We start from the raw sequence: 16,806 nt of genomic DNA on the forward strand, positions 1-16,806 counted from the left end.
CTAGCAACAAGATTTCTATCAAAGAACATACGTAACATGTTAGAAAACATAATTTTGTTGTATAAAATAGAATTTTCTAATTGGTTATCTTTTGAAAATCAGAACCATGAGAGCGGAATTCATTTTATCATGCGGTAAAGAGTTGTAAAAGTTGTTGACCTGTTGGGTCAATTTGGCATTCACTTGATATAGGTTCAGTGCATTGCGTTATCCTGTTCACAGCGATACACAAAACCTTTAGTATATTTAAATTATTGAAAAATTTCTTGTAAAATCCAAAGGAATTACATCAAACATAACCTCTTACATGAACAACCTGGTGAAATGTTGTGTGGGATTGTTTGTCATATTTTTGTTGACAGCACCAGCTTTGTGGTCTGAGTCAAAGTAAATCATCTCTCATGCTTAATTTTTACATTCAAGATAATTAAGTTTACTCATAATCATCACATTTAATTTCTAATCATGCTTGCAAAGCCAAGATGTGTGTTACTGGTGCAGAGGGGGAAACAGTCTGCACATATGTGAGCACAAATGTAGCCTCACACTCCTGAAAAACACAACACACGGACACGCACGTGTATACACACACACACACACACACACACACACACACACACACACACACACACACACACACACACACACACACACACACACACACACACACACAAAGAATCATGAGTCCAGATGGGAGTGGAATGGATCAATACAAAGACAGTGGGTCTGGTTGATGTCTCTGCTGAAGGAGAGCATCTTCCTGTCTTGTCTCTTTTTTTGCTCCCTTTTTCCTGACATCTCCCTGTTTTACACTATATTTTTCCTTCTCCCATCCCTGTTGTTTCATCCCATAATTATTTTTCCTCCTTATCTGTCCTGTATTCTATCAAACACACACACACACACACACACACACACACACACACACACACACACACACACACACACACACACATACAATGAAAAATCAACACCTCAAGACCCTAAACACAGTCTTGTTATGGCCTAGTTTTAAAAACCTCCAGTGTCATGTGAGTAAAGTAGGGACTGATGAAAACAGCTCTGAGATCTGAGCTAACTGATCTAACCCAGAATCAGCCAAGGCGACGCCGGTTCAGGTCTTCTGAGCAACGAAGGGTTGGCGTGGATTTAGTCTGAAGATAATCTGGATAGGCCGTTCTTGGCTCTCACAGGTGGCTGCGTCTGAACTGCCTGTTGTAATGGCATACTTCAATCCAGCATAAACACCAGTAGATTATAGAATGTCACTATGGTCCTATGTGGTCGTAGGCAGAGGAGCTGATCTGCCGTGGTTATATGCAGAGGAGCTAATTCAATTAAAGTATTTTCTGCACTATAAGGCGCACCTAAATAAATTTTTTAAATTTTCTCAAAAACCAACAGTGCACCTTATAATCCAGTGCGCCTTATATATGAAAAAGTTTTAGAATGGGTCATTCATTGAAGGTGCGCCTTATAGTCCAGTGCGCCTAATGGTGCAGAAAATACTGTGTCATTCTGATCAACAGGAATTTTTCAACTTTACATAATTCCTGCATACACTATCTTCTAGAACTGTTTTTTTCTACTTATCTTTTGATTGTCAAAAAATCGTAAGACTTAATATTTGAGAAATTTGATTTAAAAATATATATATATATGTATATATATATATATATATATATATATATATATAAAGATGTGTTACTATTAATATCAAGGATTTTAAAACAAGGTTACAGTTACATCACTTTTAAAATTCAAGTGATGCTGGTTGTTTTGTGTGCAGCTGTTTTATGTTTCTATTGTTTGTATTTTCTCTTGTGGGCTCTGTGGTTTCACTATGTACATACTAGTGCAGCCAACAAAATTCAATTTCTTCGGCACTGAAATGATGGCTCACTTTTTTTTATATATATAGGGTCACAAGTCAAGAATGCAGTGGGCGTGTTTGTCGTCTGGTTGTCCAAAAAGACGGCATTACATCCACAAATGCATATTTGACACCTCGGTAAAATAAAGTGAATAGATTTAAATGCAGGACCATAAACTTCTAATTACTTGGAGCATTCCTACCCTCTAAATTTAAAATAGAGTGAGTAAAAAGATGTTAAATCCTTCTCATGGGGAGTTTTGCTTGGATTGCAGTAAAAATCAGTTTCAATCTTTGTTGAGTTTTTGTTCTTTGCATGAATGGGATGGCTACACGCGGGCTTTGTATCAATCCATTGGTTGTCTATCAGTTCATTGATCAGTCTCTGACCTGATTGATGGGTTACTAGGCTGATGGATTGAATCATAATTACATGTGTGTGTGTGTGTGTGTGTGTTCACTGTAGGCGCGGTTGTGGGAGGAAAAGGAAGGGGACACCCGTCAAAGTCTTTGTTTCACACACTGAGGAGGAGAGCGTGCCTGAACACAGCTTCAGCCCAGGTGTGTGTGTGTGTGTGTGTGTGTGTGTGTGTGTCTTATATCTGCATGCCATATTGTCAACTGCATGTGTGTGTGCATACTTGTGTTGGTGTGTGGTTGTACATGTATGCATTTCTGTGGCTGTTTGATTGGTATGAGGGTGGAGCGTGTGCAAGTGATTCTGACCTACTTGTGTGTGTGTGTGTGTGTGTGTGTGTGTGTGTGTGTGTGTGTACGCACAGGCATGCTTGCCAACATATGTGTTGTAGTGCACACCTGTGTATGTGCTCCAGGAGATGGGGTGATGACCTTTGTGAGTGTGTGCGTGTGTGTGTGTCCTTGCATACTGGTATGTAATCCTTTTATACTGACTGCGCTCTCAGGTGGTCGAAAGGAAGCTGCAGAGAATAAGCGTCTCACAGCGGACGGGCATTTCTACAACACAGAGAGGTGAGTGTATGTGTTTGGGGGTTTTTTGGATGATATTAAATTGCATGCAGTTTAATAAAAGGTGAAAGCTTTATGAAGCTGTGTGAAGACAACAAGTAACAACGTCTGTTAGCTTGGATCTGTAGGATATATTTGACTTGTGCTCCTCAAGACTCACCAAACACTTGATTTTCATTTTAATCTGGATGATTTATCTCCAGTCAAAAGAATGCAAGTGACTAAATAGTCTAATGAGAAATAGGTAGCACTGTGTGGCCTACAATGGAGAATCACTGCCCTGAAGCACTGGCACCAGCCTGTATGTGTGGATACGTTTGTCCAGCCACCTTCAGAACGGAAGAAGTCTCTTGGATGAGAGACGAAACGTCTTCAAGAACTTTCTTAGGCCTCCGTCCACACGTATCTGCATTAGTGCGTTGATCAACACGTGTATAAGCAGAACAACTCCGTGAACGACAGGAGAGAGGACCGGGACGTGTTGAAATTCACGCTGTTCCTCCTGGAGGACAACCTCCAGAACTGGCGTTGGCATCTTTGGCGAGGAACGTGAAAGAATTAATAAATAAAACTTTATGACTCATAAAGAAAGAAACAGACGAACAAATATTCGAGTGTCAAGCATGTTTAACAACGCATCTTCGACGTGGAGCTGTTATACGTCAGAAAATAGCTGTTTTTAGCTCCGTGTGTATATGTAGACACGGGTCACATGCATGACGTCACAGCGGTATTCGTCGCAGGGACACCCCCCCCGGATAGAAAAAGTTGCGGTCACAGCGTCCACACAACAAAGCAGACCCGCCGTTTTTTCAAAATTCCACGTTAAGACACCATTCATTCAATTTCATTTGCTAATCATTTGTCGTCACTTCCTAGTGCTTCATCAGACCAGGCTCACAGCAAAGTCTCCGGAGCCAAGACCAGTTCTTGCTCAGCTTCCACACCAGCTCCATGTCCTGCTGCTTCCTCGGCCCCGACCCCGATTCCAGTCCCTGTTCTGGCCCCAACCACGGTGACTTCAGCTCAAGCCCCGTCTTTGACCCCTGCATCCACGGCTCCCGCTGCCCCCACAGCCTCTGCTCCAGCCCCGACGGCCAGCTCCTTTCCCCCCTCCCCTAACTGCCGCATCCGAGAGGTCCACTGTGGCAACCAGGTGCGATTAGTGGTCATAGCTATCCGAGACATCACCAAGGGCGAAGAGATCACCGTGGACTACAGCCTCACGGAGTGGGGGGAGAACCTGGTCAGTACCTCGAGGAGAATAATTCAAATTGTCAAATTTTGTCGACCTGAATCTGATAGACAAGATATATTAACCCTTTTTACGCTGTCACCCGTCTATCCCTGGTTTCTTGGTCCTCACAAATATGGAAGTACATTCACAAGCTATCACTAATAACTTTAGATTAAAAAGCCATATGTGTTTACACACTGGTGATTGGCCACACACACACACACACACACATACACACACACACACACACACACACACACACACACAGCATAGGCCACGGGGTTACCATGGTGACGGCAGAGCTCTAGTTTTCTCTCTACCTATAGTGCTTTAGCAACAGTAACCATGGTTCGAACATGACATCTGTTCATTTAATGGATTTCATTTGATTTGAATCAATTTAATCAACAACAATTATACCACCAGCATCTTTATAAACATTAAATTAACAAAATGGAGAATTGATTTTTGTTCTTTATTTGTTATTTTAGCCTGATTGATCTCCCCATGTCTGTTGCTCTTAAGAAGCTGACAGTGTTTGAAAGCATCTCCGATCATTTTCTTCGGTTTATCTTGTTCTAAGCAGTTTTTTGGTGTCCGAATAAAGTTTGTTGTGTTTGACCAATTGCGGAGGTTGTGTCCTCCTCCTCTCTAAGTTGACAGCTGAGGATGATTGTGACAAGAAATGGTAATGAGCATCGTTTTGGCTGTTGTAACGTGACTGCTCTGTGTCCCACAGGGTTTCCGTGGCACCGTATCTCCAGCTCAACACGAGTGTAACTCTGACACAGAGAATAACAACATCAAAAAGGTAAAAGAAAAAAACTTCTGTTTTCTAAAAAGCACACACACACACACACACACACACACACACACACACACACACACACACACACACACACACACACACACACACACACACACACACAGTAATTATATGAAAAATGAGACTACACAACTGCTATATTTAATTCAACCTGCCTCCCAGTTTTCACATTTTTGAAACATTGCATCACCTAATTATCAACTAACCAAAAAGCAAAGGTTTTATCTATTTATTTTTTTTGAGTTAAATGTCACCAATTAAACAAAAACTTAGGACATCTGTGTAATTCTTAAATTCAAAATGACAACTGTGAAGAAAGGTGTTTGCTAATGGCATGTCTTCCATGCCCTTAGCATGGGATGACAAGATGCTGTTGTCATTGAACACGAAGTGTAAATCAAGTACTGTCAGCTCAAAAGAGGAGAAAATGTTCAAGTTTTTTCCTTGAGTAAAATTTGTGGGACGGCTGCTGCAGTCACTTTTTTTTTCCTTATATTGCTCGCTGTGGTGTAGGTGGAATGTGAGCACGCTCAATATGACATGGAGGATGGTGAACTCTGCCTGGTTAAGTGAAGTGACCCACAGCAGTCCAACCTGGGTTCAGGGGCAAAAGACTAATTGAACCATCTTGTAACCGGTTGCTCAGGATTCCCTCAGGACAGTCGGTGCTCAGAGTAAATAAGTGAACGACTGGGGCTAAAATTGTCTCAACTTGTTCTCAAACTTGACATGTGTGTGAAGTCTAGTGTGCTGGGTGGGTAGCCAGAGGTAGAGGGTCACTCTCCTCTCATTCTGTGGTGTTTGACTGCAGCGGGCAATACTCAGCACTAACTGGTGAACATAACTGATCACTTAAAAGCAAAAGACCTGAGTAGTTACAAGAAGAGGAGGAATATTAGACCTTCTATTCATCGGTTGGCCGCAAGCATGACTCCAGATGACTCATTTCCAAATTCTGACAAATTTTTTCCTAAAATCATCATGACACCTGTGGGGCTACCTTTTTTTAATTTTTTTTAATTTTTTTGAGTGTTGGTGATCTCACTAGAGTTTACGATAAACGTATGTGTGGTGCTACACCACGGAGGTGACACTGACACTGACGGTTCTTCTGCTAAAATAGGAAGGTCTATTCCATTTGGGCAGTTTATTAGAATGCGTGTACGGCATCACGTGACTACCTACTAAAAGTCCGCGATGAGGTGAAGTCACGTGTGTTTCTGCGCAAATTCGCGAGGGATTACTGTCGTTGTCTTTTCAATGCATACCATAAATATGAACATTGTATGTAGATTATTTCAGCTCTCTGATCTGTCCCTTGTGGCTGCTGTTGCCTCACATCTGTGCAGTGAAAAACATGGCACTGATTTAGTAAACTACAAACACATGTGAACAAATGTAGATGCGGTTATGACACGCTGTCGTGCCTTCAGAATGCCTCCTGTGCAGATGTGGGTGGACAGCGCTGTACTTGGACTTAATCTAGAGGAAAGCAAGGAAGACTTGATGATTATGATTATAGTATTTTGTGCAGTAATGACCTTCCAAGTCATCATCAATTTGAACCCTCTTAAATTAAAGCAGTATAAGTAAATTCACCTGCAGACAGCGTTGCGGTCTGTTTTCTAAATGTTTTTTTCTTCTCTTGCCAGTGAAGCCTGGCTTTTACATCGCGATCTCCTGTATCTTGTTAGACTGTGGAAAACTGAACATCCATGCAGTAAATTCAGTTAAAGTCAGTGACATTCAATTGTCGATATGATTTGCTGCTGTGGTGACACTTTTCTGAAGTTAATTTAGATTCACATTATTTAATAAGCTGGACTGGTCACGTCTGTTGTTGATTGTATTTTTAAAAAATGAGCTTTGAAGCAGCAGTAGATCTTCTTCTCCTTTGGGCTTTTCCCTTCAGGGGTCTCCACAGCCAATCAGTGTCCTCCATCTAACCCTGTCTTCTCATCCTCTTCCCTCACACCAACTACCTTCATGTCCTCTTTCACTACATCCATAAACCTCCTCTTTGGTCTTCCTCTAGGCCTCCTGCCTGGCAGTTCAAAACTCAGCATCCTTCTACCAATATATTCACTATCTCTCCTCTGGACATGTCCAAACCATCTCAGTCTGGCCTCTCTGACTTTATCTCCAGAACCTCTGACATGTGCTGTCCCTCTGATGGACTCATTCCTGATCCTATCCTTCCTGGTCACTCCCAGAGCTGATCCCTGATGCAGTCCCACCTCCACCTTGAACTCCTCTGTCACACCTACACACACCTCACCACTGTCTTACAGTCCTCATACATGTCCTGCACTGCTCTAACATACTTCTCTGCCACTCCAGACTTCCTCATACAATACCACAGTTCCTCTCTGGGCACCCTGTCATCAGCTTTCTCCAGATCTACAAAAACACAATGCAGCTCCCTCTGGCCTTCTCTGTACTTCTCTATCAACATCCTCAAAGCAAATACTGCATCTGTAGTACTCTTTTTTGGCATGAAACCATACTGCTGCTCACAAATGTTCACTTCTGCCCTTAGTCTAGCTTCCACTACTCTCTCCCATAACTTCATTGTATGGCTCATCAGCTTTATTCCTCTGTAGTTGCCACAACTCTGCACATCTCCCTTGTTCTTAAAAATGGGCACCAGCACACTTCTCCTCCATTCCTCAGGCATCTTCTCACTATCTAAGATCCTGTTGAACAACCCAGTCAGAAACTCTACTCCACCTCTCCTAGACACTTCCAAACCTCTACAGGTATATCATCAGGACCGACTGCCTTTCCACTCTTCATCCTCTTCAGTGCCCTCCTCACTTCATCCTGACTAATCTTTGCTACATCCTGGTCCACAACAGTCACCTCTTCTAGTCTTTGTTGTCTCTCATTTTCCACGTTCATCAGCTCTTCAAAGTACTCTTTCCATCTTCCCATCACACTACTGGCACCTATCAATAGACTTCCATCCCTATCCTTAATCTCCCTAACCTGCTGTACGTCCTTCCCATCTCTATCTCTCTGTCTTGCCAACCGGTATAGATCAGTCTCTCCCTCCTTACTGTCCAACCTAGCATACAAGTCATCATAAGCTTCTTGTTTGGCCTTTGCTACCTCTACCTTCACCTTACGCTGCATCTCCCTGTACTCCTGTCTACTCTCCTCAGTCCTCTCAGTGTCCCACTTCCTCTTAGCTAACCTCTTTCTCTGTATACACTCCTGTACCTCCTCATTCCACCACCAAGTCTCCTTATCTACTTTCCTTCCAGATGACACACCAAGTACTCTCCTACCTGTCTCCCTGATCACATTAGCTGTAGTTGTCCAGTCATATCATTCATCATTTTTTCATATATCTTTTCAAAGGTGATTGGTGAGAAATCAGACTCCAGTAGCTTCATCTATTGCTTCTGATTCCATTTAGAAGAATCCAGTTAGCCGGAATCTAAACCACCAATCAGAGAGTGTCTAATGGAGTCCAGAGTCCCTCTTGACAGAGGAAGCTGTCTGGACAAGAGCATGTGGGGAATGAAACTGAGTGTGATCAACACTCTGTCAGACTCGTTTGGGTTCTGGTGGTTTCAGGTCAGGATTGATGGGTCCTTACAAACTGTAAACACTAGATGGGGCTATAGGAGTTTTCACAGCTCATCTCACCACGGTCAGAATACTCATCCATCCTGTTGAAGACGAGCCGCTTGTAGTCATCTCATAATGTTTTTGGATGTGGGAGGAAGCTGGAGAACTGGGAGGGAGACTGAGAGAACATACACACTCCACATAGAAAGGAATTGAACCGGGAACCTTCTTGCTCTGCTGCAATATAACAGGAAGTAAACATTTTTTATAAAACAAACCCAAAGCTTTTCTGTTCTGACAGCAAAAAAAGTCAAATTTGCTCAAAGTATTTAAAAAAAAATTTTTTTTTAAACTTTATTTTTAACTTGTTTAAAAAATGAACAAAAAAAGAAAATGTGATTTTGAAGAAGTGATATTGGAGGTTTGTTGTTACATCAAAAAATGAGTACAGAAAAACCTCAAAGCTACTGTTATATATTGTGTTAATACAGTAAAGATTTCTCTAGACAGCTAGTGACGTGCACTTTTTTTATCAACCTTGTGTTGTACTTTCAGGAGGACGAGCCTCTTTCTCCAACAACCCATCGGCGGGAGCAGCAGCAGCAGGACTACGTCACCCCTTCTTGGTCCCTGTCCCCTTCCTCCGCCCCCATCTCCCACTCTGATGCCAGCGACTCAGACGCTGCTGCGGACGAGGACACCGCAGGCAACCGTGGCCGTGCGCTACGACGTTGTAAAAAGCGCCGTGGCACTCCTTCAAAGAAAAAGACTCCCAATCGGACCCCACCTGGTCGTCCGCCATCGGTTTCCCACACCAGTATTTCTTCTCACAACCGTCTGTTTCCTTCACCGCACTCTCCGGTGCAATCTTCTCCTTCCTGCTCATCTTCGGCCAAGTCTGTGTTTAAAGCTCCTGCTCCACTGGGCTCCAACGCCACAAACAACGTTAACATCAATGCCTCCAGAGGAGGGGTGTCCATCGACTCAATGCGCCAAACCTGCGAGTACTGTGGACGTCACTTCCGCTCCCTGGGACGCCACTTGGATAAACACCACGCCCACCAACCGGATGTGTGTTCTGCCCTGGTGGAGCGCTTCACACAGATGCCTCGCCTGAACGCGCCGAGCACACACCCCTCCACCGCTCACACACACGCTCTGCAGCAATCAAAGTTTTCACAAGTTGCGGGACAGAGCCACAGTTCAGATCTTCCACAGAGCGACGTGCAGGATCTGTCCATGTCTCCGCCCACTCTCTCAGCAACCAGCCAATCCCCTGTCTCCAGCGGAAGAAACGGCACTCCTCCTGCGCCGACCCCCCCAGGAGCGCAGAGTGCAGTTCCAGTGTCTGTGTTAAAGAGAAGCCCCCCGACTGTGAATGTAGCACAGTCCAGGAAGGGAGCCGTGAGAAGGCTGAAGAGAGAAACGCGGGAGGAGGAGGACGAAGAGCACCAAGGGGAAGAGTTTGTTGAGGTGGTCGAGGTTAAAAGGCCCAAAGAGGAGGATGTGGAGGTGTTGTGTCATCAGTCCTTCAGCAGCAAGTCGTCCAAAGAGATGGAGCCACCAAAGGATGAGGAAGAGGAGGACAACGAGGAAGACGAGGAGGAGGAGAATGGAGTGATGGAAGTAGAAGATGAAAGTGGAGCAGAAGATAAAGACAAGGACTTGCTGAGGTCAGTTTCCCTGATTTACCAGAAAATTTTACAGTAGAGTTGAATAATAATCGTTTTTAATATTGATTAATCATCAATCACACCACTGGGTTTCAGGGACACGGCTTTAAATACAGTATTTTCTGCACTATAAGGCGCACCTTCAATGAATAAACCTATTGTAAAACTTTTTCATACATAAGCGCACTGGATTATAAGGCGCACTGTCGGTTTTTGAGGAAGTTAAAAGTTTTTTTGTGCACCTTATAGTGTGGAAAATACTGTAGTTTTTAATTTCAGTTATTGAAATTAAAAGCAAGGACTTGAATGACTGTATCAAGGGAGCAAATTAGATTTCAATCAATAAGGTTCAGTTGATTGACTGACAGAATTAAATTGTTAGTGTCTTTTATTTGAAGGGGACAATGCAATTTCATAAAACACATGATTACACATGGTTAAAAAAACAGAATTAACCAGGTTAGTTTTAACCTGTAGTCCCCTGGGCATGATGTATAACAAGCAGTAAAATCAGTAAAATACATCTAGAATATAGTAAAAATATACATATTCAAACACTGTACTATTAAATATCACAACATAACATTTGGTCAAAACATCACAACTGGCTTGTCGTTTACTGTTGGCCGCCATAGGAGTCGATGAGACACATTTTCAAGTTTTCTGTGAAGGCTTTGTTGTAAGTAGTTTAACCTCCTCAGATAAAGGACAAATCATAGTAGTAATGGTAATAACATGGTTATTTACACTAGTATTTTTCACACTAGTAATCTAAAGTGAACTAATGCTTCTGTCTGTCCGTAGCTCCGGGCGCCACCACCTGCTGCCCCTCCTGTCGTCCCTGTCCTCTCTGGTTCTGTACCTCCGGCGGCTGCAGCACTCGGCCTTCCTGTCTCTGTCCCGCCAGCTGCAGTCGGCCGAGGCCTGGCGCCTCCTCTGCCACTCCAGCCTGGCTCTCCTCATCCTCTACAACCGGCGCCGCGAGTGCGAGGTGTCCAAGCTGTCCATCAACGAATACCGCGCTCGCGTCACCCCCCAGTGCCCCGTTCCCGTCCCGCCCGGAGCGCCTCCAGCTCTCACCCCGCTGGAGGCCTCCCTGTCCCCCTTCGAGCGCCTGGTGCTCCCTCACCTCCCTCGAGTCGGGGTCCAGGGTAAACGCGGGCGGGTCCAGCCCCTCATCCTCCCGCCTCACTGCGAGCCCTGCCTGGAGCTCCTCCTGGAGACGCGCCAGGACGTGGGGGTCGACCCCACCAACCCGTACGTCTTCGCCAGGCCGTACCACTCCCCCGCTACGCCGCTGAGAGGCACCGACCTCCTCCGCAGCCTGGCCCGCTCCAGCGGCACCCGCAACCCCCGAGCCCTCACCCAGACCCGGGTTCGCCGGCAGGTGGCGATCCTGACCCAGCTGCTGCTGCTGGGGGAAGGAGAGGAGCCCGGGCAGCCGGGGGGCGGTGCCGTGGAGAGGCTGGAGCACTTCCTGGAGAGGGAGTATCATGTGACGCAGAACTGCGCAGGGATTGGCCAAGACCCGGGCCTGATGGGCAGAGTGGGGAGGGTGGTGCTTTGTGGAGAGAGAGACGGAGTCCTGTTCAGAGGAATGAGCCTGAACCACATCTGCCTGGAACTGGATGGTGAGATCAGGAGCTTCCTTCCGATATTTGGGAATCAAGGAGAATAAAAAGAAGAGTTTTAATCGTTCTATCCCCTCCTTGCATCATTTTTTTCTCCCATTTTCCTTCCAGTTATGTCAGGAAACTCGGCAGACTCCTACTCAGAAGGCGAGTCTGAAGGAGAACAGGTGAGAGAGATGCCAGAGGCGCCCGCCCCTCCTCCTGCTCCTGCCCCCACACCCACCCTGCTGTATGTAAGGAAGGGCAAAAACAACGGCCGCGTGGGGCGCCCCAAGAAGCTTAAGAACATGCATGCGTCTCCACCTCCTCCATCTCCAGCCACAAACGGCAGGAGAGGCTCAGGTCAGCCCAGATCAGGTTTGATTATGTCATTAAATTTAAAGACATGTAGGACAGATTTAAAAATACTCTCATGTCTCGGAAAACAAGGTAAATGTAACACTTCATCTTCGTTTTTCCTCCCTTGTAGGCAAACGAGGCGTCCTGAAGCGTCCCTGGTCGGAGGCGGAGCGAGCCGCGGTCGAGGAGCACCTGACCCAAAACATCAACGAGCTGCGAGTCCCCGCCAAGGCCGACTGCGAGCGCTGCCTGCAACAGTGCCCCCTGCTGGTCAGCAACCACCGCGACTGGCGAGCCATCAAGTTCTACTGCCACAACCGCATCCAGCTGCTGAAGAAGAACCAGCGGTGCGACAGCGAGCCTCAGCCGCTTATTGTCTGCTGAGAAAACGGGGCTGTGTGTGTGTGTGGATGTGTGTGTGTGGATGTGTGTGTGTGTCGGAGGGGGCAGCTCATGAGTGCAGATTCTCAAATGGTACCCCGCTGCCGTGGAAGTACACTAATTTTGAGATGACGGTCCTAAATTTCACCTTTTCTCTTTTTTTAAAAAATTTTGTTGTACAACTTTGTGGGTTTTTTTTGCTTAAAAAATAACACTATCAACTTCATTGTTTTGCTAACTTCCAGTGCAAATCTCATCAAAAGCTGTGCGTTGGATGGGTGCCGTTTCAGATGTGCCATGGAGGGGGAATGGGGACCACAGTGTTGGCGGAAGCCTTTATTGTGCTGTACAAACTCTCTTTCTAAATACACTAAACCCAAATATACACAAGGGAGGCAGCATAGTGTGGTTCTATGAACATTGTGGAGTAGTGTTAGTGTTTTATGCACTTGGAGACATAAATAAGACAAATGGCCTGATTCTGGGTCACACTCTACTTAATAGTGGCTGTAGAATTAGAGTATAGAATAATAACCAGATCCTTCACCAGACAGTTTGTCTGTGTAGTTCTGATCATTAACTCATTCATTCTGCTTTGGCTGTGATGTACATGTAAAAAGGTACTGGATAAAATGCACAATGTACTTTTTTTTACAGTTCCTAATTATTATTATTAATTAGGACAAATATGATTTAAAGCAAGCCTTGTTGGCTTCCTGAGGAAAAATGTGATACCATCCCTCAGAATGTCTTGAAGCTAAAGTCTAGAAACACGATATCCACTCTCAACAACTGTCATTTCCCCTCAAGGACCAGTACAAATGTATTAGTTTGCTATTGGTTGCTGTTTTGTCACTTTGTAAAGCATTTTGTTGTTCATAGCAGAAAAAAAGGTGCTACAGGCCAAGAAGCTGGAGAAGGTTTACCATGGTTGTGTCAGAAGTTTCTCAAAAAAAGTGGGCATTTATCAGAGAAGTGTTTGTTCTGTGTCACCATGTTTGTTAAATTGTTCTGGTTTTTGTTTTGCTTTTAACGGCTAGAGCCCCTTCTGTACTTTCTGTAACCACATTTTGTGCAGCTCACCCAGATTTTTTGATTTCTTCTCAATATTTCTGGAAAATCTGCGTCTATCAGATACGTCCAAAAAAACCTCAAGACAGATCGTTGAAGTTATTTAAACATTTGGCAGAAACTTTCTTCTTTCTTGCTCTAACCCCACCAGTTACATTGTACATAACAAATATATTATCAGTATGCTAACTGGTTGTTCGTGCTAGATTATATATAACTTTTTCTCCTTTTTTTGAGTTATTGTTGTCTGTACATAAGTTTGTATGTAAATATTCCTCAGAGAAACAAAGAAAATCAATGTATGACATGCTTTGGTTATGTGTTGTTTTTTCTTTTTATAAGTCTTATAAAAGCTTAAAGTCACCAAAAGTGAAATATTTGTCTCTTTCAGATCAATAATTGAAAATATTATTAGACTTGTGAGAAAAAAAAGTAGAAAATATATTCTGCTTTTCTCTCACATGTAGTTCAGTGTTACAACCACTAGGTGGGAGTGTTGTTTCGTAAATCAAATATTTGACACAAATCCAGAGGGGAAAAATCCTTTCTTTTGACCGATATTGGGGATTGAAAACATGATTAATGAAGATTATAGAACGTTTATTTAAAGCCGAAAATGCTTGAGCATAAACACAAGTTATGATACTGATTGATTCTTAATGCAAATTGTTTTTCTTCAGCAGTGTTCATCTGCTAAAGAAAAACAGGTCAATCCAGAGTTTCACAGCTGAAGCCAATCCCCAGAAGAAGCTTGATCAGTTTGTACCTATGGTGACCTCACACACATTGACTACTTTACACGTCTGGCTGGAGTCCAGGTAGTGACTCATCCACAAATTCAATGCCGTTTGTCAATTTCTGGCCTCAAAATATCGACGGGCGAGATCCACAAACCCGAATGGCTTTTGGATTGGTGAGTAAATGAATGAAATGAGCGGGTGGCCCCTTGGGTGGTACCACCGTCACACACTATATGGATGTGTGTGAACTGATGAACATCTGTGGGGATTGTGCTGTGCTTTGCATGATTGATAAATCACAAAAAGTGTGTGTGTGTGTGTGTGGGGGGGGGGGTACTTGTGGCATAAGGGGCAACACGAAACAGCTTGAAAAACTGGGAGAAATTAAAATTATGTCAGATAAAATGGCATTCATGTATACAAAATCTTCTCTAAATTGATTACAATCCAAATTGATATTTTTTATGATTCTGCCAAAGGGCAGGTGCCTGACATTTTCTGTCTATGGTGGAAAAGCCCCTATATCTTCAGCATTTTACAATTCAATGAAATATCAGGCATCTTTTGCTTTTTTTTAAATTACAATTTGTATTTTTATTTTCCATGGCATTAACACATGATCTCCTATAAGCATCCAGAAATCACAAAGAGGGTGCCTTTTTTCCAAGTTTTTCTACTAGAGATACAAGCTTTGAATACAAATGCCTTGAAAAATATCACTTCTGTTCATGATGGGCAACTTTTCCTGCTGCATTCACCCTGAGGCTGTTTCGTAGCAAGTAACAATTATAACATTATGAACATTCAACACAAAAGTAGGAAAATTAAAAGAATAAAAAATATGTAATAAATACAAAACGTGTAAAAACTGCACAGATTTTTTTTTCATTTCCTATCTAACATAAAAGGTGGTGCACATCATGTGATGGCTAGCATCTACCAATTAACAGAAATTATGTCGCATAGATATATATACACCTGTATATACAAAGTGCGCCCCCGTTCTTTGCGGTTAATGTGTTCCGGGAACCACAGAATAACGAATTCCGCGATATTGCTGCGAACTATTTATCGAATTATTTACGGTAATTTTAAACGTTTTTTGACCCCCCCCCCCCGTACTGATATTAAACCACCTTCCATCTGCGTTACCTTTAAAACACTCGGATAGACTGTTAAAAGCACTTTTGTGTCTCACGGAAGTCAGAGACTGACGGAACGGATCGCACTTCCGGATTTCGTCAGCCAATAGAATGAGCGTACGAGAGGGCCTAGGCGTGTGCACCCTCAATAATTGTCCCAGCGAAACACAACCAAGTCACGGAACCACAAACGACGTAACAATGAAGTTTGAGGAAGTTCATTAAAAAAAAAGTGTTTATATACTGTATATATATATTTATATATGTATAAATAAATGTATTTATAAACTGTTATATTTGCTTGAATTGGTTGTATTTGAAGGCTGTCCTGGGTGAAAAAATACCAGTTTAAGAAGTTATGATCATCTGAACCACGAAAACACAAAAATTAGGGCGAGAGTCTAATAATAAATCATCTGCAGTGGTTTTATGTAAAATGCAGACATCAATATACAATAAACCAACTTTTTTTCATAAATTGATAAACATCTCTAAACAAAATAATTGTAAGAAATAATTGTATTAAAAACTCGACTGAAGTGACTGCACTGATGAGGTTTATTTTGAAATATAGCGACTTACAATCAGTGTATTCAATGTAGGAGAAATACTGATCATTTCCAATAATAGAATCACTGCTTCGACGTTTGGTTTGGTGCGGAAGAAAGTCACGTGACAAGGATAAAGTAACAAAATATATGTATTTGTCATTTAGTTTTGTGGTGAATCCACATACAAAACATTTCTAAAGTTGAAATATGGAATATCACAATTTCATCTGTTCCATATAAATTCTATTGTTTCCTCTGTAGGCTCAGCTGCCCCCCCCCCCCCCTCACCGCTATTCCAACACTTCCTAAATGTTTGTGGGATTCATATTGGTAGGGGATTCGTACAGAAATACTATTTTGAATATGGACCTACCATTAGACCCACTGGATCACATTCATTGCCAGATGGAAATATAGATCATAGAAAGGTGTATTGGCTGAATATCCTTCTGTTAGTGGCAAGGAAAATGGTGACTTGGGCCTGAGTTACACCCATGACACTGGTCAAATATATTTCCTGTTTGTTCATGCATGTAATTCCTCTGTGGGGAATTTACAAGAAGCCCTGGATTATTTTAATTCTCTATTTCATGTGTTTGTAAGTAGTTTACTTTAAAAAAACAACAACCAACTTCTGTGTTATTGCTTGAATGACTCTGGAGTAAGTTTTTACAATTGTAAGACGGATGTGTGTAAATGAAATGAGTCAGCTGGGATACCCCCCCCCCCCTTCAGCAGGTAGGTTCTACAAGATGAATGAATGAATGAATGAATACAAC

The 16,806-nt window shown here is 43.1% G+C and overlaps 1 protein-coding gene across 2 annotated transcripts in view; it reads left to right on the forward strand.

Moving 5' to 3' along the window:
• LOC137599976 (uncharacterized) overlaps positions 1-13,955 on the forward strand; it is a 20,872-nt gene extending 6,917 nt beyond the window's left edge. Inside the window, exons 2-9 of one of the 2 annotated variants that reach the window (XM_068321271.1) lie at positions 2,340-2,434; positions 2,797-2,863; positions 3,740-4,106; positions 4,837-4,908; positions 9,055-10,172; positions 10,977-11,803; positions 11,915-12,160; positions 12,273-13,955. In XM_068321271.1, the coding sequence (XP_068177372.1) occupies positions 2,340-2,434; positions 2,797-2,863; positions 3,740-4,106; positions 4,837-4,908; positions 9,055-10,172; positions 10,977-11,803; positions 11,915-12,160; positions 12,273-12,526 (3,046 nt within the window). In that variant the 3' untranslated portion in view covers positions 12,527-13,955. The remainder of the gene's footprint in view (positions 1-2,339; positions 2,435-2,796; positions 2,864-3,739; positions 4,107-4,836; positions 4,909-9,054; positions 10,173-10,976; positions 11,804-11,914; positions 12,161-12,272) is intronic. The other variant, XM_068321272.1, reaches the window with a different exon arrangement.
• The last annotated feature ends 2,851 nt before the right edge of the window (positions 13,956-16,806 follow it).

This window comes from Antennarius striatus, chromosome 8 (assembly GCF_040054535.1).
Source record: "Antennarius striatus isolate MH-2024 chromosome 8, ASM4005453v1, whole genome shotgun sequence".
Classification (NCBI taxonomy): Eukaryota; Metazoa; Chordata; class Actinopteri; order Lophiiformes; family Antennariidae; genus Antennarius; species Antennarius striatus.